The 22,761-nt window shown below is 36.1% G+C and overlaps 1 protein-coding gene and 1 long non-coding RNA gene across 3 annotated transcripts; one reads left to right on the plus strand and one right to left on the minus strand.

Moving 5' to 3' along the window:
* The first annotated feature begins 40 nt into the window (after positions 1-40).
* On the plus strand, positions 41-22,761 carry LOC128219883 (uncharacterized). Its single transcript, XM_052928026.1, has 3 exons — positions 41-91; positions 20,659-20,842; positions 21,586-22,761. Exons 1-3 carry the CDS (start codon positions 50-52, stop codon positions 22,509-22,511), a joined length of 1,152 nt encoding a protein of 383 aa, XP_052783986.1. The 5' UTR covers positions 41-49; the 3' UTR covers positions 22,512-22,761.
* Positions 6,888-18,830, minus strand: LOC128219884 (uncharacterized). Of its 2 annotated transcripts, XR_008258683.1 has the most exons (8): positions 18,582-18,830; positions 14,765-14,859; positions 14,184-14,314; positions 13,595-13,720; positions 13,050-13,142; positions 9,910-10,002; positions 9,010-9,053; positions 6,888-8,314 (listed from the first exon to the last, which is right to left on the minus strand). It is a non-coding gene; the product is annotated as an uncharacterized LOC128219884 (long non-coding RNA). The 2 variants fall into 2 exon arrangements; XR_008258684.1 differs by lacking the exon at positions 9,910-10,002 and having other exon boundaries at positions 18,582-18,829.

Below are 22,761 nucleotides of genomic sequence, written 5' to 3' on the forward strand. Positions count from 1 at the left end.
GTTACTTCCCCTAGATTTAATTTAGCCATTTTCCTTCGACGCAGAAAAAATGGATAGCGGTGGTTGGCTTTCGACAAGAAATAAAACAAAGGTTTGTGACTTGATTGCTTAAATCACTTACTCAATATCATATGTGACTGTCGACGAAAATTATGTCTGTAAGTCAAAACAAAATAAATTAAATTCTACTCGAAAATGTAAGCACGCCATTTACGCGTATTACTACTACTAGAACTACCCACAGTAGCTTGATGGGAATGAATTTCTGTTTTGGTGTTATATGACCATGACAAAATTTAGTGACAAAAAGGAAAACAAATCTGGATTGTTTCATCAATGCTGCATAGTTAATGTGTACTTAACCACACATTCATTGGTACATGGCCTGTGACTTTGTGGAAATATATAGTGAGAAAAGCAACACAGTATATATTTTTTTATATTTAATAATAGACTTACCAAAAATCACAAAAGGAAAACTTTACAATATCATATAAATGAAAATGAAATGGATAAAATGAAAATTCATCAAATGATATACTTTCTCATAGCCATAAACAAACAATCAGCAAACCAGTTTTTACTGAGACAATTGAACATGTAAAAGAGTTTTGCTATCTATGTGGAAACTGAACACTGTCACTCGTGACTATTTTAAGAGTTAAAAAGTTCATAAGAGCAGTTACAGACTGTCATATCCCAATTAAAAACAGAAACAACTTTCAATTACAATACATGAAAACAATGAGTGGCAGGTCCATGATTTGACGTTAGAGGGGGTGTAACCTTCTCTCAGAACCAAAATTTATTTGATTCAAAATATTGGAACATTAACAAAGGGCAAGAACTAAAACTATACTGAAGATATAGTTATGGTTCCTATGCAATGCGCTTTTCCACAATGCATTATAACTGTATAATTATATGAACTTTGAAATCAGTTCCTTAAAAACTTTTCAAGTTACCTTCACTTTAAGAAATAAAGTATGAAAATTAATATAGGGCAATTACTTAAAGATACTGCATCCAGCGTTATATTTCTTATGAAATGCACTTCTCCTAAATGAGACTCATCTGTTTATGAAGTTTGAAGAATGTATCTCAAACACTTTTTAATTTATGCTCGGGAAAAATATAAACATTAACAAAGGGCAATAACTAAGCCAGAGTTATGGTTCCTGTCCACTGCACCTCTCCTCGATAAGACCTATCTGTGTATGGAGTTTGTAGTCAATGCTGCACCCAAAGTTATGGTTCTTATGCACCGCACTTCTTCTAAACGATATATATCTAAAGATGAAGTTATAAAGTCACGCACTCGCACGCACAAACGCACGCACGCACGCACGCACGCACGCACGCACGCATACTTGCAAGCACCGCCAACTGAGGACACGCAACATTTCACATCCAAATGAGGACACCATTTTCCAGGGTGTAATTTTGAAAAATAATTACGTCAATGTGTTAAACGGACTTAAAGCTATCTGTGTAGAGGTTTAAATACGTAAACATTTTTTAACAAAACACCGCCAACCAGGGACATTGACACACCCAAAAAATGCGAACGAAACACCTCCAACCAAGGAAATTCTGCCTCCGACCTCCAAATGAGGACAATTTAATACCAGGCAAATTTGAAGAAAAAAACAAAGCGGTTGATCGGGAAACGTTATACGTCAACCTGTTCGTTGTGTGATTTGACTGTAAACCCTCATTTAAGAAAAAAATTATACTCGGACAACGAAGAACCCAACGGGGGTCACACCGACCTCATTGGTTCATTTGTTTAACATTCTGCATGGCGTTTTTTAACAGATTCCGTCTGTCATTCTTACATGTTTGCTTCCTTGATCCACATATATCCCTCGATATTCTTTGTTTATGACAAATAACAACTTCTAAATCCCAGAATATGTTCAGGATGCACATTATCAAGTATGTTCATTCTAGATGGACCTTCGATTTCGATTTCATTATTCTGTCAAAGTCGACATTGTTTCTCCGTTGTGTTTTTTTTCACTGGTCCATGGGACTCGTTTCGTGGCCGTTGGAGCGCTAGATTGCAGAATTGGTGTCATGGACGTTGAAACACAGGCTCGCGGGCTTGGAGTCATGGTAGTTCCGGCGCTGGGTCGCGTGACGAGACACGTAGTCGTTTGAGCGCTAGGTTGCGGGGTTAGAGTCAGAGTCGTTACAGCGCTGGGTTGTTTGATGAGAGACGTGGTCATTAGAGCGCTAGGTCGCGGGATAGGAGTCAATGTCGTTGAAACCATCGGCTTGTGATGAGACACGTGTTCGTTAGAGCGCTAGGTCGCGGGAATGAAGTCATGGTTGTTGAAACGCTGAGTCGTGTGATGATAGACGTGGTCGTTAGAGCGCTAGGTCGCGGGAATGGAGTCATGGTCGTTGAAATGCTGTGTCGTGCATTGAGAGACGTGGTCGTTAGAGCGCTAGGTCGCGGGAATGGTGTCATGGTCGTTGAAATGCTGGGTCGTGCATTGAGAGACGTGGTCGTTAGAGCGCTAGGTCGCGGGAATGGAGTCATGGTTGTTGAAACGCTGAGTCGTGTGATGAGAGACGTGGTCGTTAGAGCGCTAGGTCGCGAGAATGGAGTCATGGTCGTTGAAACGCTGGGTCGTGCATTTAGAGACGTGGTCGTTGGAGCGCTAGGACACTGGAATGGAGTCATGGTTGTTGAAACGCCGGGTCGTGTGATGGAAGACGTGGTCGTTAGAGCGCTAGGTTGCGAAATTGGAGTCATGGTCGTTGAAACACTGGATCGTGTAATGAGAGACGTGGTCGTTGGAGCGCTAGGACGTGGGAATGGAGTCATGGTCGTTGAAATGCTGGGTCGTGTGAAGAGAGACATTGTCTTTAAAACATAAGATCGCGGGATTGGAGTCATGGTCGTTGAAACGCCGGGTCGTGTGATGAGAGACGTGGTCGTTGGAGCGCTAGGATCCGGAAATGTAGTCATGGTCGTGGAAACGTTTGGTCGTGTGATGAGTGACGTTGTTGCAGCGCTAGGTCGCGGGATTGGAATCATGGTCGTTGAAACATAGGCTCGCGGGGTTTGAGTCATGTTCGTTCCAGCGCCTGGTCGTGTGAAGACAGACTTGGTCGTTGAAGAGCTGTATCACTGGTTGAGGTCGTGGTCTTTGAAGCGCTTGGTCAGACTATGCTGTCAATATACAAGATAACACTGGGCGGACACTTATTCTTAGTAAATCAATTAGGTAATTGACCAGATAAGGCGTTGTACGTATATAAATCAAACAGTTCAATGGAATTTCGCTAGATTTCGCTTATGTTTATTTTTATTTAATCAAGTTCTGCCCGTAATCATTAGCTGCATTATGACTTTGAACTGCCATGATGCTATCACTACATGTGTTGTGGTTAATGAACTTAGTAAGATGAGATAGCAGTGACTGCACTTCTCAGTCAATTTATATGAACATTTGAAGAAACAGAGTGATCCGTGACAAGAGATCCGTGTGCGAAGCATGCAACCGCTTGGTTCTTTAAAGCACCGGCACTTTCCTTTGTATCACCAGAACAAGGCAAGAAATGTTTATTTGTAATACACGTGTATTAACAAATGAGCTATTTTCCAACACGTTTAACATCATAATAAGCAATATCATAAAAAAGTGCACAGCGGGAAAGAAATACAAGATATTAAATTTAATGCCGAAAATAGAACGACACAAAGGCAATCATAAAGTTGATTCCTAAATAGTGGGTGATTAGGAATTGATTCACACAAATAGAAACATTATCATTTTAGGCCAAGGCATAAGAATAGCTAGCATAAATATAGCCGTGATCCATGACAACTTTATAAATATTCTTCTTTATGGTTGACTTCGCCAGCATTCTACGATTTTGAATAATATATTTCCTTAACTTTATCTTAATTTCGAAAATAAATTTAGATAAAACAAATAGGACCATGGGATATTCATTTGAAAAACTTTGTCGCCAAAGACTGTGAAATCTACGGTCATTTTTCAAACTTGCATATTTTAAAGCATTTTAATACTGTACTTTGATAGCTGTATTGGTAGGGAATTTCTTATGCATTTTGTTTTCTTTTTCATAAGCCGAACTTCAATGAATAAAGATTTTTTTTCAATATATCTATAGAGTCGTATATCACCCGATAGGGCGGTGTTTTACCCTATACAGTTATTCACACTATTACCAAATAAGTTTACAGTCGGAATGCTCGAACGAAATTTAACAATGAATTAAAAAATAATTAACATTATACAGGATCCCCGAAAGGGCCGTGTTTTCCGTATACAAATATCATAGGGCCTTACTTGGGCCGCATTTTACACTAGTTTACAATCGGAACACCCTGACCATCTCCGCCATAAAACGACGGCCGAGGTGTTCCGATTGATTACTGTAAAAGGTTGCGTTGCACGAAATTTGTGATGGTTGGCTTATACCATATTTATCGAGTACCGCGATTGATTTGTGTTTATATACGAAGTCGATACATGTGTATTTATTGCAAATATTTACACCATAATAATAACTTAAAAGGTATAAGTTTTAGGTAGGCAAACAAGCTCTTTCTCCGGTCACCTGCCTTAAAGTGACACTCTTATTCAAAATCAACTCATACCCATGTATAAGAAACATACATTTTAAGCGATAAATCTTTAACTACTTACTAAATAATACATATATGGAAAGTATAACTTACTGATAGCACGATTGTTATCGTGTATTTAATGGTTAAAAACGCAAAAAAATATTAAATGATTGGTGAATGCTAAAAGATTTCCTGTGATTAACAATAGTCGTATCAGGTTGGAATAACGTGTTTTCTGCAACTTTCTTTCAAATATAACTCGGTATCCTTCATAAGAACCATTGTTTTGACATTTATTCATCCTTTTTGGTATTTTTAAACAATCGTATTAGTTATGGTAAATCTTACATGGGTATAAGAGTGCATCTTTAAAAAAGGGTATGTTTGACGGCAAATCTTTTTTAAGTTATTATTTTTATTACCAAAATTTACCCTTTGGGACCCAAAACCATAGATTCTGTGCTTTAAAGAAATTCCAGCATTAGAATCTTTGACATTATCTAAAGCCTAAAATACTTCAGTGTCCTACTTATGGTGAACCCAAGCATAAATGTATAATAAAACTATGTACAATCCTCCAATGTATATCAGTGTCATGGCAAAGGGTTACTTTATTTAATGGAGCGATATCTTGGTAAATCATCGTCAGGGTGCATGTAATGTAAATTCATGCATATAATTATGTATGATTATTAAAATAATGCAAATTAATAACCAGTTCTCTTCATTATAATAGCAGGGTTGCAGACGCTCTAATGCTAAGAAATATCAGCCTCGACTATAGGCAGATAAATTACCCATTTTTTACTTTCAAAAATCCATTGTTCGAGTGCTCTACACTTATTCGAAAAATCATGTAATGTTTGTTCGAGATTTTCTCAGTTTGTTCAGGCGCGTAGGAGCTTGTACCACAGGGGCCGTGGCCGCGGTCCCAATATTCTAGCTAGTAACGGCAATTGGGCCGCAAAATTTGATACCATTTTTTTTAAAAATTGTATTTCAAATGAAGCTACGCGCATATAGATTAATACATGTCTGACACGATATTGAATATACAGGTCACCATGGCATGATTACTCTAATTGATTAAAATGAATTTAATGTGTGTGATTTATTAATTTGTGACTGTTTGTATTTGGTACAGAAATAGAAAATACTAGTATTAAATGTGTGCTTACAAACGTGTCCATAACATGTGTATTACTGTTTTATCATATTAGCAATTTTTTCTCAGTGAATAATTGTTACCAAACGATATTAGTTTTAGATTTCATAACTATTTGAAACGTAAAAAGGTTTAGAGAAAAAAACATGAAAACAAAACCTGAACTCACTGGAAATCGAGTCTTTCAATGCTTACAATTGAAAAAAAATATCGACCGGAGGGGACACACGGGCGTGACACGAGCCCAACCCTTCCGCGGACCAAATGTCATTTGAAGTCCTTTGCGCCTGATGTGTTTGTTTCGAAAGATACCCCGCTTGGTATCTTCCTAACTGTAAACTTCATTTCTATTTTTGTTCCTAGATATGATCGTAAGAAGAACACATGGATTGATTTGTTCGGCCCCTACTCACCCCCCCCCCCCCCACCACGCCCTTCCATCCGGACTCATCAGTTAATTTCCACCATGCGGAGCCCTTCATGTATCTTAGTTCTGGTCCATAAACGAAATTCAGTCCACCAGTGTGAAGCAATGTTGAGGCTCTTTGCTGCTTGAAATATTTTTTGTCTTCGGCGAGTAGGCTCTGGCTGCCTTCAAATGGATGGAACTTGGAAAGGGTGTTTGAATGTATTTGTGAAATGCTTTTATTATGTTGTTGTTGCTATTCATTGAATATATGATCAGACCATACTTTTTGCATTTTTGATGCATGAAAAATGCCTAATTTAGCGACGCCGAAGGGTATCAATCCAGCGAATTCGTACGGTACTACAGAACAGAAATGTTGTCGGTGCGTTTATAGGTCAAGCTGGTAAAATCTTTCTCACTGTTTCTTTTCTAAAAAAAATGACACCTCTGCATATTGTAACTCTTATATGGAAGTAAAACAGATAGTCATACTAACTGCCCTTAATTTCAATGGCTATTTCAGCGTGTGATAACGACTGCGTTGAAAAAACTGAATCACCCAGTGTGTTACATGGGACTAATACTATAATGTAATGCGAACAACGCATCATCTTGTGGAACTAAAATGACTCCTTTGCACTTTAAGGATGTGACACAGATATCTGTTTGCATATACATCAAGGATAATGTCAGCAAGTCAGTAAAGTTTTCAGAAGTATTTTATTGGTCCGATTGTAATACTGTAATAGTTAAGTGTCAATTAACAGAAACTTCAGATGGATGGATCTATTTATATAGCTGATCATTACAAGACAGGTATTAAATACGAATATATCAATACTAAGTAATCAGTATAATGTAGACAAATGGATACATAACATGCTCGGATATGTGAAATAAGTACATAATTATCAATAGCCGGAAAGTAGATAATTTTTAGCTCCAAAGAGCAGAATTCATACTTCTATTTATATGATAAAATATGTTGAAAGTCCACTTTACACAACAATCACTATTAAAGCTATTAAAGTCTAAACTTGATTGTCAGACTTTCCCCTGTTAGTTAAAATAACTTACAAGGCATATCTTATTTCAACATTGAACCTTGATCTCGCCAAGGTCAACAAGAGCGCCATGAAGAAAACACCAGCGCTCGTCTGTTTTTTTCTCCTTCGAAAATGAGGCATAACTCAATACAAACTAAAGCCAGAGTTATGCTCCTTGATGTACACATGCATATTGTCCCTGGCAACATCCTAACCAAGTTTTATTTAAATATGAAAAGATTTAGTTACTGTCCTAGGTAAAAGACTGCATGATGCCCACAGCCCTGACAGGTGCCAAGGCATATCACAATACCAAGATACTTTTTTTCTGAAAATTTTTCTTTTACAAAAAATAATGCATATCAATTTTCAGTAATAAACAAATCTTCATTCATTGACTCTAGATACAATTCAGCCAAACAAATACTTAACGTTTTGATAGCAAACAGAAGAAAGTTAATACATTTTTGTTTGACATGTTCATACATGATGATATTTCATTTGCATTTCATCAATTTATCCAACAACACAAAAAACATCACATCACTGAGAAATGACAGAAGCATTCAATACAAAACAATACCACACACCATTATTTACCATGGAACAAAAAAACAATTGAATACACTGCAGTGTAAATGACCACAAACATCATGGACAATTTTAGCAAAATCACCTCCAATTGAGGACAAGTTATTACCATATTCAATTTCAAAATTTTAATTGTTAAAAAATAAATAATAATAGAACAATATCCAAAGAACATGTCAATCACTGATGGTATTCAGATATAAAGCTTAAATCAAAATGCAATCTAGTCTATTCTATAATTTAAAGTATCTATTTGTTTAATTGTTTGCTTTTTGATGAGCCTATTGCAAGGCCAGTTGCATTTTTCTAATGTACCCTTTCACCATTGTCCTTGATCGCCTGGCAAGAATTGGATACTTCTTTATAAGTTCAAGACATTCTAAATTATTTTTGGTAAGAGTATTAAGCTTAAAACACTTTTTAAGGCCATTTTCTACCACGTCTTCTTCAGCCTAGCTCCAAGGTGTTCTGACTGTGGCTGTTCGTTTTTCCTAAAACACAGAAATAAGGCTATTTTATAGACAAAAAAAATCACTATATTTTCATCTATTTTGAGCACTAAAATATGAAAGTGTTTTCTTGATAGTCCTCTATAGGACAAATAACCATAAAACATATAATCCTACATTAAAACATGTTTTATCAATTGAAGTTGTCTAGGAATTAGCAACAGTGCCTCTGCAAGTCAATATATAAATATGACCTGTATTCAAGATGATGTGTTTTCACTGATAACCTTTATATTATTTGATTTCTGAATTTGTACAATAAAATGGGCACGGTAAGCAAACTCATTTTTCTGTAGCACTGACCCGAGCAACATGTCTTACAGTGCTATATAATATACATTGTTGTCCATGTTAAATATGTTTGACTTCAGGATTTTATTTGATATGTAGAAATTCAATTCAAGGCCTTTCTGTTAAATACAATTAGATATTTTTACTGTAACTTTTTACACTGATCAGTAACATGACACACATTCTGGTAATTTAAACACTGAATAGGTTTTTTTTAAGATTACAAGTATGGTTGTTACACAAAATTAAATGTATACTAAGAAAGACAACAGAAAAGCCTGATCACAAAAGTGCACTTACTCCTTTACAGAAACAACACTTTTTAAATCAAATTTGCTTTAAGAATAGAAATTTCTAATTGCTACAAATTTCAATATGATTCTTACATGGTTTGTGCCAATCCCAGCATTTACGACTGCTTCGAGTTGACCTATGGAGACAAAAATATATATATTATATACGCAAATAGGTCTGCTATGTTTCTTAACGCTAACAATTAATGCTATTTATAATAATGAAACAGGTGTCTCTCGACGAGTATTATTTGAATGAAATTGATGGACATTAACAAAACCTCTTTCTGAGGACTTCTAAAAATATCACCTCCAATGGAGGCCAGTTACTTTTATTAGACACCATGCCTGTATTGAGATCTCAGGTATTTCAAATTTCCTTGATGCCTATTATTTAAAATGCAGTACTGGTTATGAAATATTGAAGGTGTAGTGTTTTTAATACAGGAGATAATTTATCTCAAACACACACACACACAACTATCTCTACACAACTAGGCTAAAAGAGACATGTTGCAACAAAATGACATAGTATTTTGTCTTTTGAACCTCTGGTATTTTGATTATGTTCTGTGGTAAGCATAATACTGAAAAAAAGTATTCAGCTTTACTGATTGTAAGCACATGCAGGTACATATATTAAACATTTCGGTTAATGATAATGTTATTTACATACAATGATGTACAACAAAGATTGTGAAATGACCTTCAACCTACGACTTGAATGATGTCAAACTGATTTTAATATCTCTGGTGGTTTGAATTTCTTATTTGTTAAGCAAATTTCTACATGTAGTCATCACCTCAAAAGACAATGAATTTGGTCGAACACCCATTGATGTCCAAATGAAGACACTTCATTCCAATCACTTTGAACCCATTATGAAAACTACATTCCAAAGCTAATTATTTTACAACAAGGGCAAATCTATACATGAAAACATCAAATATCAGGCACCCGTTTATCTTATATTATAAAAACGATAAGTGTACCTATTTCAGTCCCTAGTTGATCAACGGAGGCAACAACATTATCAACATCCACATCATCAGCATCAACAGTATTCACATCATGGCACTGTCCAGCTGCAATGCAAAAACATCACATCACTGAAAAGTGACAAAAGCATCAAAAACAGAACAAGATTATACATTATGGTATTTACCATAGAAGAAAAACTACAGTGCAGTGTGAATGACCTCCAACTGAGGACAATTCTAGCACAAACACCTCCAATTGAGGACAAGTAATTACCCTTGGACAATACATAAAACTATTTCATAAATATCTCTTGTTTCAAATATCATCCTACTCTAGGCACTTCAAACAATTTAGTCTTTAAGAGGCACGTTTAAAGAAAGTATTTTAAAGAAAACCCACTGACAACCAATATAAAAAAAACTTCTGCAACTTCTAGTTAAGAAACAAGAGCTGTTATAAGACAGCGCGCTTGACTACGCCGCTTTGACTTAGAAGTAAAAACAATAACAATGTTATATGTGCCTATCAAACACAATAAAACAATCAAATTAAAAAAGTGAACAAGAAGCGGGATGTGACAAAACCAGGTTTTTAATGATTGGCAGAAGAGATTCAGTTTCAACTGCTTTCTTCTATCTTTAGTAGCAGTGACCTTGATGCCATGGGCCCCAAACACAATCCCATGGAAGTCCTCCATAAACTCTTCCTACATATTAAGTTTGGTCACAGTATGTCAAACATAACTGAAACAGTAATCTATTTTTAGTAACAGTGCCTTTGACCCAAGAGGGCCGAAAGGCAATCCATCAAATCTCTGCATATTGTCCTATATTCCAAGTTTGGTTACACTATGTCAACCCTTACTTGAGATATTCAGTACTAAGCATATTTTTATTTTTAGTAGCAGTGACCTTGATTCCATGGGCCCCAAACACAATCCAATGGAAGTCCTCCATAAACTCTTCCTACATATTAAGTTTGGTCAAAGTATGTCAACCATAACTGAAACAGTAATCTATTTTTAGAAACAGTGACTTTGACCCAAGGCAGCCGAAAGGCAATCCATGAAAGCTCTGCATAAACTTGTCCTATATACCAAGTTTGGTCACACTATGTCAACCCTTACTTGAGATATTCAGTACTAAGCATATTTTTATTTTTAGTAGCAGTGACCTTGATTCGATTGGCCCCAAACACAATCCAATAGAAGTCCTCTATAAACTCTTCCTACATATTAAGTTTGGTCAAAGTATGTCAACCATAACTGTTACTACATTTTCCTGTGCTACAGAAGTTCATTACTTTTATTTGGATTGGTTTTTCTTACTGCTTAAAGACCGACCGAGTTAGTTTCAGTAAGTTATCTGTCCTCTGACGGTACCTTCACCATTTTTACTTTCCTGGGCTCTGTAAGGTAAGGCGTGGATTCCCTGTGGGCCACTCACATTTTTTCATATAGGTTTTCCAATTTAAAAACTTGATTATTGTACCTGAGATGTTAAATTTCTCTGATTTTTGACAGTTAGAAATAAATTACTTGGAGTTTATTTTTTTATACTGTGTTTGTCAATTTTTGACACTCGACAGAATTGTTTCAAACTTACAGCCTAAAGTTGCATTATGGCTTGCCTGAGCAGCTAGGTATATCTAAGGCATTTATTAGTTTCATAGTTAGTTTGGTTTTTACAGTGTTACTTCCATTTGAATTTAATTAATGAACTTGAATTCTTGAATAGATTGTATAAAAAAATGCAAACATCTCAGTTGTTCTTCACACCCAACCTCCCTGCCTTTGCCCTGTGTCGAACCTGAGGGTTCTTGTAACCGCCCGTGCGGCTTACTACCACTTGTTGAGGTTCGGTTACACAGTAATCTATTTTTAGTAACAGTGACATTGACCCTAGGGGGGCGAAGTCAATCCATGAAAGCTCTGCATAAACTTGTCCTATATACCAAGTTTGGTCACACTATGTCAACCTTTACTTGAGTTATTCAGTATAAGCATATTTCTATTTTTAGCAACAGTGACATTGACCTAGACCATGACTCTAAGGGCCCAAAACACAATCTCAGAAAAGGTCTCTATAAACTCTTCCTATATATCAAGTTTGGTCTATTTATTTCAAACCTAGCTAAAATTATTCCATTCATAAGGTGACTTTGACGCTGCCTCCCATCAGCCGCCCGAACAATGACGCAAGTCGACATTCAAATAACTGGTTTTCCCTTTATGAAAATGTGGTTAAGAATATATATAAAAATGTGCCTTTCAAAGAATATAAAAAAAAAATTGAAAAAAAAATCATTCCCATAATTTGTATGAAGGGTTAAAATGGAGTTATGTTCCTTGTTCTAAGATGGTCGTCAATAATTATGCAAAGTATTAAGGGCATTGAATGAAGGGTATAGATGTTTTCTTATTAAAATCCCAACTTGCCCTACAACTTTAACCTGCCCTTTAACTTTAACCTGCCCTAAAACTTTAACCTAAGTCAATCAGGGGCCATAACTTGTATTAAGGATAATATGGAGTTATGTAACCTCATTGTGTGACGGTCATAAACAATTGTGTGAAGTATTAAGTCAATTGAATGAAGAGTATTGGACTAATAAGTGAAAATCCCAACTTGCCCTAAAACTTTAACCTGCCCTAAAAGTTTAACCCAAGTCAATCAGGGGCCATAACTTGTATTAAGGATAATATGGAGTTATGTAACCTCAAAGGAGTGATGGTCCTGAACAACTGTGTGAAGTATTAAGTCAATTGAACAAAGGGTATAGAAGTTATTAATAAATATCCCAACCTGTCCTAAATCTTAAACCGAAGTTCAATAGTCAATCAGGGGTCATAATTTGTAAAAAGGATAATATTGAGTTATCTAACCTCATTGTTTGATGGTCATGAACAACTATGTTAAGTATTAAGTCAATTGAATGAATGCATTGGACTTCTAAGTGAAAATCCCAACTTGCCCTAAATTGCAATTTCTAACCGGACGCTGACGCTGGGGTGAGTAGTATAGCCCTCCTAATTCTTCGAATAATCGAGCTAAAAACTGTATTCCAAGGCTTATCATAAAACAATTTTTTTTGCAATTTTGCTCAAATATCAGGCACAAATTCATCTCATATTATAAGAAAATAAGTGTACCTATTTCAGTCCCTGGTTGATCAACGGAGGCATCCACATCATCAGCATCCACATCATCAGTATCATCAGTATTCACATCATGGCACTGTCCAGCTGCAATACAAAAACATCACATCACTGAAAAGTGACAGAAGCATCAAACACAAAACAAGACTATACATTATGGTATTTACAATGGATGAAAAACTACTGAATACAGTGCAGTGTGAATGACCTCCAACTGAGGACAATTCTAGCACAAACACCTCCAATTGAGGACAAATTATTACCTTTGGACAACACATAAAACTATTTCATAAAAGTTTCTAGTATCTAATTCCTTTAACTCTAGGCACTTCAAACAGTTCTGTCTCATAAGATAGGAGGGACCTCTACTGAAAGTATTTGATAGAAACCCCACTGAAGACTAATATCAAAACACTGCAACTTCTAGTCAAGAAAAAAAACTATATTCCTCTAGGCTTATATTAGAACAAAAAATAATTGAAATATTACTTTAATTACAGGCACCCATTCATCTTATATTATAAGAAAGATTAAAGTACCTATTTCAGTCCCTGGTTGATCAACGGAGGCATCCACATCATCATCATCATCCACATCATCATCATCCACATCATCAGTATCCACATCATCAGTATCATCAGTATTCACATCATGGCACTGTCCAGCTGCAATACAAAAACATCACATCACTGAAAAGTGACAAAAGCATCAAAAACAGAACAAGATTATACGTTATGGTATTTATCATGGAAGAAAAACTACTGAATACAGTGCAGTGTGAATGACCTCCAACTGAGGACAATTCTAGCACAAACACCTCCAATTGAGGACAAGTTAATACCTTTGGACAACACATTAAACTATTTCATAAATATCTCTAGCATTTAATTCCTTTTATGCTAAGAACTTCAAAGTCAGTTCCGTTTCATAAGACTGGAGACACCTCTACTTAAAGTGTTTAATAGCAAACCCACTGACGACCAATATTTAACACTTTGCAACCGTTAGACCTTTAAGAAAAAAACTAAATTTCAAGGCTTATAATGGAACAAAATTAAATTGCAATTTTACTTAAATATCAGGCAACCATTCATCACATATAAGAGAAAGGTAAGTGAAAAAGCGTACCTCTATTAGTCCCTGGTTGATCATCCGGGGCATCTACATCATCAATATCCACATTATCAGCATTATATCATCAGTATGAACAGTATCCACATTATCAGTATCAACAGTATCCACATCATGACACTGTCCAGCTGCAATACAAAAAATCACATCACTGAAAAGTGACATAAGCATCAAAAACAGAGCAAGATTATACATTATGGTATTTACCATAGAAGAAAAAATACTGAATACAGTGCAGTGTGAATGACCTCCAACTGAGGACAATTCTAGCACAAACACCTCCAATTGAGGACAAATTATTACCTTTGGACAACACATAAAACTATTTCATAAAAGTCTCTAGTATCTAATTCCTTTAACTCTAGGCACTTCAAACAGTTCTGTCTCATAAGATAGGAGGGACCTCTACTGAAAGTATTTGATAGAAACCCCACTGAAGACCAATATCAAAACACTGCAACTTCTAGTTAAGAAAAAAACTATATTCCTCTAGGCTTATACTAGAACAAAAAATAATTGCAATTTTACTCCAATAACAGGCACCCATTCATCTTATATTATAAGAAAGATTAAAGTACCTATTTCAATCCGGAGGCATCCACATTATCATCATCCACATCATCAGCATCCACATCATCAGCATCAACAGTATTCACATCATGGCACTGTCCAGCTGCAATACAAAACATCACATCACTGAAAAGTGACAGAAGCATCAAAAACAGAACAAGACTATACATTATGGTATTTAACATGGAAAAAAAACTACTGAATACAGTGCAGTGTGAATGACCTCCAACTGAGGACAATTCTAGCACAAACACCTCCAATTGAGGACAAGTTATTACCCTTGAACAACACATATAAAACTATTTCTTAAATATCTCTGGTATAAAATTTCATTTAAGCTAGGCACTTCAACCAGTTTTGTCTCATAAAACTTGAGGCAAGTTTACTGGAAGTTCTTTATAGCACACCCACTGACAACCAATATTATAACACTTTGCAACTCCTAGTTAAGAAAAACACACCATATTTCAAGCGTATCATAGACAACAAAAATCTTCAATCACTTATGCTTTCTCAAACCAGGGGACAATTCAATACAATTTAACAGAGCAACCTTGGAGTTTACCAATTGCACTGACGGCAAATAAAAACTTTCTAGTAATTTTAATTGTAAACAAAACATGTAACAAGCATGCAAAGTTTCAAAGCCAGATGTCAATGGACTTTGAAAATATTTGAGGTGGTACGTAATCTTTAACGTAAATTCTATGAAGAAAAAGGGGCATAATTTTCTCAAAATGCTTGATAAAGTTACCTCAATGGTCTTTGAAAATATTTGAGGTGGTACACAAACTTTAATATAAGTGGTTACGCCGACGCTGCTGCCGACGCTCGGGTGACTATGATAGCTCTCCTTATTCTTTGAATAGTCAAGCTAAAAAATCATTGGTTAACACCTTATGCTGGGGCCTGAACTATAACTTTCTGCCAACAAAGTTATGTCCTGTTATACATGTAAAATAGGTGAGTATGTATTTTCCCCAATTCTGCGACAATATTTTCCTTTAGATTGTCCTATTTATGAAAAAACATTTGATAGAAATCAGGTAAGAATTGGCCAAGAAAAAAACTTTGTCTGCAATAAAATAATTAATTATGCCTCCACTAGAATATGTGAATGCAAATGTTTATATGGCACATCATCACTTACATTCATTTCTACTTTGATAATAATTATATTTTGCATTTTTTTTAATTATGCTTCCTTTATGCTTCCTTGTTTTAAACAGTATTCTATTTTACAGTCAATTATTGGTTACAATCAATTGATTAGATATTGGCTGTACTTGAATGTAAAGCTGTTGCTATTTATATACTGTTTAACTGTTATATATAACAGTAAGTCACTCTAAGTTGAATTTTATGTATTTTATCGGATATACATGGTAAAGACTGATTTAGACTCTTAGATTGTTTTTTAAAAGAAATAAAGAATATACATTATATCATATCTTGCTTTCAACTGGCTAGTGGTAACATTCAATCGTATTTGGAGTTTTTTTATAAAGATGAAATTAAACAAAATGTATGCCGTTAAATATGATATTGTTTTGGACTTCTGCTACATTAACAATATATCTGACTGCAAAACAACCATGTATCTTAAAGATAAGTGTTTAACATCACATCAGTTCACATACAACTTCTGAGCATAAGCGACAGTAAATTTTGGACATATAGATCTATATTATTTTTGATTTTGATTGTTTTAATTCCTAATGACCACACTTGACTTAAACATTAACATTAGAAAGTTAAGATTAGTCACTGTACCCTTAACAGAATAATTTTGCATTCACAGTCACCTGACATAAAAAAAAACATAATCGGGTCAGGATTCTTTGTCGGTAGGGTTTGGTTGTCTTGAAAACCTATTCAAATCATATTGTAGTTTATTTTTCAGAGGGCTATAAGTTTGCTAACAGAAGTCGTACCAACACAAACTTGCACCAATACGAGTCGTGCAGTCGTGCAATATACGGACAGGTCGCCCCACATATGTATTATATAGGCGGTATGGGTAGATTCATATAAGTAGCTTGTCATATAGACTTTATATTAATTTACCATCATAAATTCTTAATCAATAAAATACCTTTAAAAAAGATAGCCAATAAATATTGTAAAATTTGACAGAAATAATATGTACTACCGTATATAATCCATATGCGGGGCGACTTCTCTATATATATGGTGAGACTTCATAGTAGTACTAGTTTGTGTTGGTACGACGGCTCTTGTAATCACGTGTTTGATGAAGTTAATGCATGGTTGTTAGCTACAAGCATGATTGTATGCTAGTCTAAAAAAATAGACGTGTTATACAGGATTCTTCCAATACCTAACGTCTAAACGGGTTTGTGCAAAAACAGGGGGTTTTTGAAACGTATTGAAATTTTATTTCGAGAAGAATTTTATGTTTGAAATAGGTAATAAAGGTTTATATTCATATTTTACCATGTAAGTGCAAATATATTTTGCACAAAAAAGCATAAAATTGCAATAAAACGAAACTTGACTAACACAGACTAACACAGACTACAATTATGCAAAGCTTAACAACAATGCATTGTCAAATTAAACCACAAAGGTTACACTTGAATTATTTTTAGACAATACCTTTCTCTTATTACACTTAATGCACCAGTCAATTGTAACCTCGGCCCCCCGGGGTATACCGGGGATGGCCGGGGAAAAGGGCTGTGTTTTTATTTTCCAGGTGCCCCCGCAGGGCCGGGTGATCGCGATAGTTTAGTCATAACGCCAAATTTAGCGGAGATTGGGCCTTATATAGAGTCTCTGGGGTGCGGGGGCATTTGGCCGGCGTTTAACAATCAGTTCGTCCCCACAAGGCGGGGATTTTACCCGGGGTTTGCTGGTTTGAAAGTCAAAGTCCGGTTATTCCCTTGGACCGGGGGGGAAAGGGGGGGGACGTGGTTACAATTGGCTGGTGCATAAGTGTTTCATGAAACCAGTCGTCGATATTAGACTTTTGGATGAACAAGCCTGAATTCTTAAACTTTTGCTTGGCATCAATTTTTTTAACAAGCCCTGCTATATAAAATTCAGAATATTGACAAGCCCGGAAGACATTTTTCCAATGCAGGGGTTGCTAATTCATATTGGTCTGTCAACAAAGCATCACCAATTTAAACTACCTAGCAGGTGCCCTTTATCTTTCCGCTCAATAAACTTAGCGCTGGGCTCTGTCATTCTTGGCTAGGAAAACAACAGGTGGGACATGGACGCTTAGAGTCGCCAAATAGAAACCGTCTCTGAAGACTGAAGCTAACATTCATCAACGTACAATTATTTGGACTAAGATGTATGCTAAGCATAATGCTTTAATGCACTGCTTTTGTAGATACATAAGCTTTAATAAATTAAACCATTAAAAAATAACAACTGGCGAATAGCTAGTGTTTAAACATAACAGCTGACCAACATAAATCTTGTTTTGTTCATTTTTACAAGGATACACTGAATGTCTCCGAAAACTCGTCGTGTTGACATATAATAATTCTTTAAATTAGCATAAAAAATGAAATAATTTTCTATTTAAAGAAAAGTATATAGTTTCTTATATAAACAGCTAATGGGCACATCATAATTGTAGAAACCATCACTGTATCTTCATTTTAATGAAATTTTCCGTTTCCGGGTCAGACATCGCGAAAACATATGACACTCTCAAAAATCAATCGAAGTAAACAACGTCTGGTCATGACCGTATCATACTGATAAGATAACACCTTTAAACATATATTTTACGATAAAATATTGTTATAAAGTTAACTAACAATTGAAAAAAGATGTTTCACTCACTTGATGATGCGCGTAACACAGCCAATCGAGACCACTGGAGTGTGACCAAAAAAGAGGCAAAAAATGGAAATTTACGGACGGTCACGCACTTCCCATACACTTGACCCTTCTGACCTCCAACTGAGGACAGTCCATTTTTATGATTTTATTTTTCGTTTCAAGTCATAAAACGAACTTTGAGACTACCTTAAAAAAATGCCAAATGAGACCGTCCTCAGTTGGCGGTAATGGTCTCAATCGTTGCTGTTATTTCTAAGGATTGTCCTCAGTTGGCGGTGTATGCAAACCCACACACACACACACACACACACACAGACAAAGATAGCAAGAAAAATTGTTTTAGGAAAGATAGAAACATGAAAGGTGTGTCTGTTGCTGCTGAACTAGGAGAGTATGCGGTTGAATCTTATTTGATTTATATGCTTGTTTGTTAAACAATTTCATGGCCACAGTTTAATTAGTTAAGATAAAAGGATATTTTTTAACTATTGTAAGTGTTTGAACTAGAGCAATATGTTTGCGATAATACAGTTGAAACAAGCCCAGTAGACAAAGATCTACTACCAGTCCACTCGTCAGTGCAACACTAATCAAAGTACGCGATGCACGTATTTTGAAGCATTCTCACTGTCATAACTAACTCTTATGATTGAAATACATCTGACAGTATTGATTGTCTTGTATTTTAATATTGCGCAATTTCAAATTTTACATCAAACAGTAATACAATTGCATTTTGACCTTTCATGTCCCTGCTTTAGACTCTAAGTGTTTTAAAGCTCACCACAATACAATATATTGTACTATTTTGTAACGGAAGATTCCTAAATATTTCTCGGATATGTGTTACAATCCTCAACTGCGTCCAGCAAATCATATTAAATCGTAGAACAGTTCTGTCCCTTCGTACTGATTTGGCAAACAATAAAAGTAACGAAAACGCGAATGGGCTAGACTCTTATATAACTAACTACATGTACGCTCTATAAATATTATATTCCTACCTTCACTTATACCGCACGCTCATTGAGGAACATAGTTTAACCGCAACCCTCGTGCATAATCTCAAAAACTCTAAAGGTTGTGGGAGCCATAAATATTACTTGTTGTACAGCTTACGTGCACTTAAAAACTAATAGTTTGTATGCGAATAGAAGTTTCATTAACCTTTTTTAAGAAATCGTAGTAAATCAGAGCAACAACACAACCGCTTCAACCAGTTTGAACCTATCGTGGTTCTCCCCGAATCACCAGGAACACCCGAGACTCCCCACGAATCACACATGTATTAACGATCAGTCAATTATCACCGCTATGTGGTCAATCGTAGCCCGACTCGTGACAGTGCTGGCCATGCTTAATATACTACATTTGTTTTAACCTTAAAGTTGCTCAGACCCACAACCGTACTTGTAGGAACACTAACACTTAGCAAGATTTCCCCGTATGTGCTCGATATGCCATTCATGGTTCCATCTAGAAGTGAGACAAATGAGTCCCGGATTCCAGATTGTAGTTGGATATCTCCGCCATCGTATGACATCCTGGCGTGCGTATCCAACGTTGATTTAAAATGCCGAAAAATACCCAATTTAAAAGTACATGTATACGAGCAAGTTGCGTCCATGGTAATTAAGTCAGTTTTTTTTGTGTGTGCAGGAGGTTACTTTATATATTATTACCTGTACTACACATACGAGGGTTGTGCATTAAGCGTTCTACCCTGTTGTTTGTAGTTAATGGGTCGTTGTGTATATTTCTAACTTAAGATCCATTATTTCATGGATTTATGTTTGGTAAGTAATACCCAGCTGTTGGGTGCAATAATACTAACGAACGAAATGTTATTCAATAAAAGGCCTCCAGCCCATAATACATGTTACAATGCATATTAAATATAACAAAATACATATACATGCATGTAACTAAATAAGAATATTTGCGTCTCTTGGTTAAAAAATAAGCATTATCTATAGCTAACATGAGTTTACGAACATAAAGAGCAATAGGTTTAATATGGATAACATTTTCCGATGCCATCAGATTTAGCTTATTTCTTTATCACATTTATTCCAAGGTGGTACCAAAACAGACCCGAATCAAAAAGCGAGCATCTCTTGGTCGACCACGTCCCATGACAACGTCGAGTTCATCACGAGGCACTTCCTGCTTTCCGCTCACACAAAACTCCCCTCCACCCCGGCAGCTCTTCACCGCCACAAAACAAGCTTCATTAGACCAGTTCTTCGGCACAGCTGAAGGTGTAGATCATTAGTTAATAAGTTACATATCACATTTGCTTCTTTTGATAACCAAAAGCAGAATGAATTTCTTACACTGTGAAGCTCATCTATTCTATAAATAAAGTCGTTAGCATTAGCCGCAGATATCGTGGGTAACCCGACTTGTGGCACATCAAATTATATGGCCCCGATTTCTCGAAACATCTTAAGCTTACTGACAGGTTTAAGGCTTCCGTTTAGCCAAATCAATTTACTTTAACTTGACGTTACATAACAAGAAAACGTTTTTAATGGTTATGCTAAAAATAACCTCCTTTCTCAAAACTGTTTAAAATGAGAAAATTAAACAAATTACACAGAAACAAAAACAGGGAGCTAAGCCCTGTTATAAGGGACATAAGGTTGTTGGAGAAATAGGGGCCTGATGACTTAAATGGGTGTAATCCCATGACTTGTCTTAGCCGACGATTTCAACCCTGAAATTCATGTCCGATTGATACACACTTTGTTACTGGAGTCAATACTTAGAACAATCAAAGGTCGAAATGTCACCTTTTGAAATAATTATGTTAATAACAGGACCTACTATAATACTATGAAACAAACTCGCAAGTTAAAACAATGTCAGTCCTTTAAAGATTACATTTGCTTCTCAAACCCCCTAGTACATGGCAAGTCCGTTAAGCCTATGGTTGTCTTTACTTAAATGTGTATTGTTCAGATGTATTTGTAATTCAAATGTTTACAATGTTTCCTGACAGAGCCTGCCTTTGAACACGAGCTTCACTTTAACACAGAAGACAACAACAGTGATGAAACTCATGAAGATACTAATTCATCTCGCCAACCTAGGCAGCGGTGTGCCAAAGCATTACAAATGGAGGAAGATGAGAATAAATCAAAGACAAATATCATTGATGTATATGAATGTGAACCAGACCGTGCGAAGTATGTGAATGAATGGTTGTCTTCTAAATACGTTGACCCGACTGTTGACCCAGTCCGGAATCACCATGGAGATGGAACACGGTATGAAGTGAAGGAACGATCAAGTAATTCAACTCCACCCCAGGCAAATTTTGCAGTTATACCGCCTCCTGGTAAAAGAAAGCGATCTGGAGCTGACAATGAAGAAGATCTTTCTTCTTGTAAACGAAAGGCTATCTGTTATGATTCAAGAAATGAACATGGTTATGATGAAAGTCTTCCCAAAGATCAGAGAACAGATAAAAACGATTTAGAGTTTTCCAATGATTCTGCCGGAAAACAAAGTCCAGAGAAAGAGACGTCTAGAATCAATAAAAATATAAATTCGCAAATAGATGGATTGACAGATACAATTTCAAACAGTGACGACGACTCGCAACAATGTTCTTCAACTAAAACCAACGAATTTCTTGACCTGAATGTTAATGGCGATCATCCAGCAACGGGTATCGCTGTTAAGCAGAACAACTTATCTCAAACTCGCACTGAAATAGAAACTGATGATATTGGTGCTTCTCTAGATCTGGGCAGCTTACAAAATACGGCAGTTCTAAGCCTGGATGCAAGCCTTCACTTCGAGTCTGAACTTCCGCTTTCTCAAACTGGTTCTCGGGGTTATATGGACACTAGAGGCTTATTGCCGACGGATTCGCAGCTTTTAGCATCTCTTCCTGACACTCTCGATTTGACTGGTTGTTAAATATGGGAACAATATCTTGTTGGCCTACTCGCTTCTCCCCTATGCGACCCGGGTTCGATTTCCGGCGAGAGCGTATGTGGACTTGGTTTGTGGTCACCAAGCCGGACAGGATACTCCGGATCCACCCACAACACAATACCACACTCTCGCGTAAAATCAACCAACGAGAGTAATTAATATAATGTTGTGATAACTTTATAATCGTTGTAAAAATAAATAGGTTTAGACTAAAACTTATCTTTTTGAATAT

This window comes from Mya arenaria, chromosome 15 (genome assembly GCF_026914265.1).
Source record: "Mya arenaria isolate MELC-2E11 chromosome 15, ASM2691426v1".
Lineage (NCBI taxonomy): Eukaryota > Metazoa > Mollusca > Bivalvia > Myida > Myidae > Mya > Mya arenaria.

Bases quoted from the DNA above. Each gene is read 5' to 3' on its own strand.
- LOC128219883 (XM_052928026.1), top strand. From the start codon at position 50: ATGGATAGCGGTGGTTGGCTTTCGACAAGAAATAAAACAAAG. The intron at 92-20,658 runs GTTTGTGACTTG...ATTTATTCCAAG, and splicing joins CGACAAGAAATAAAACAAAG to GTGGTACCAAAACAGACCCG. The intron at 20,843-21,585 runs GTGTAGATCATT...GTTTCCTGACAG, and splicing joins GTTCTTCGGCACAGCTGAAG to AGCCTGCCTTTGAACACGAG.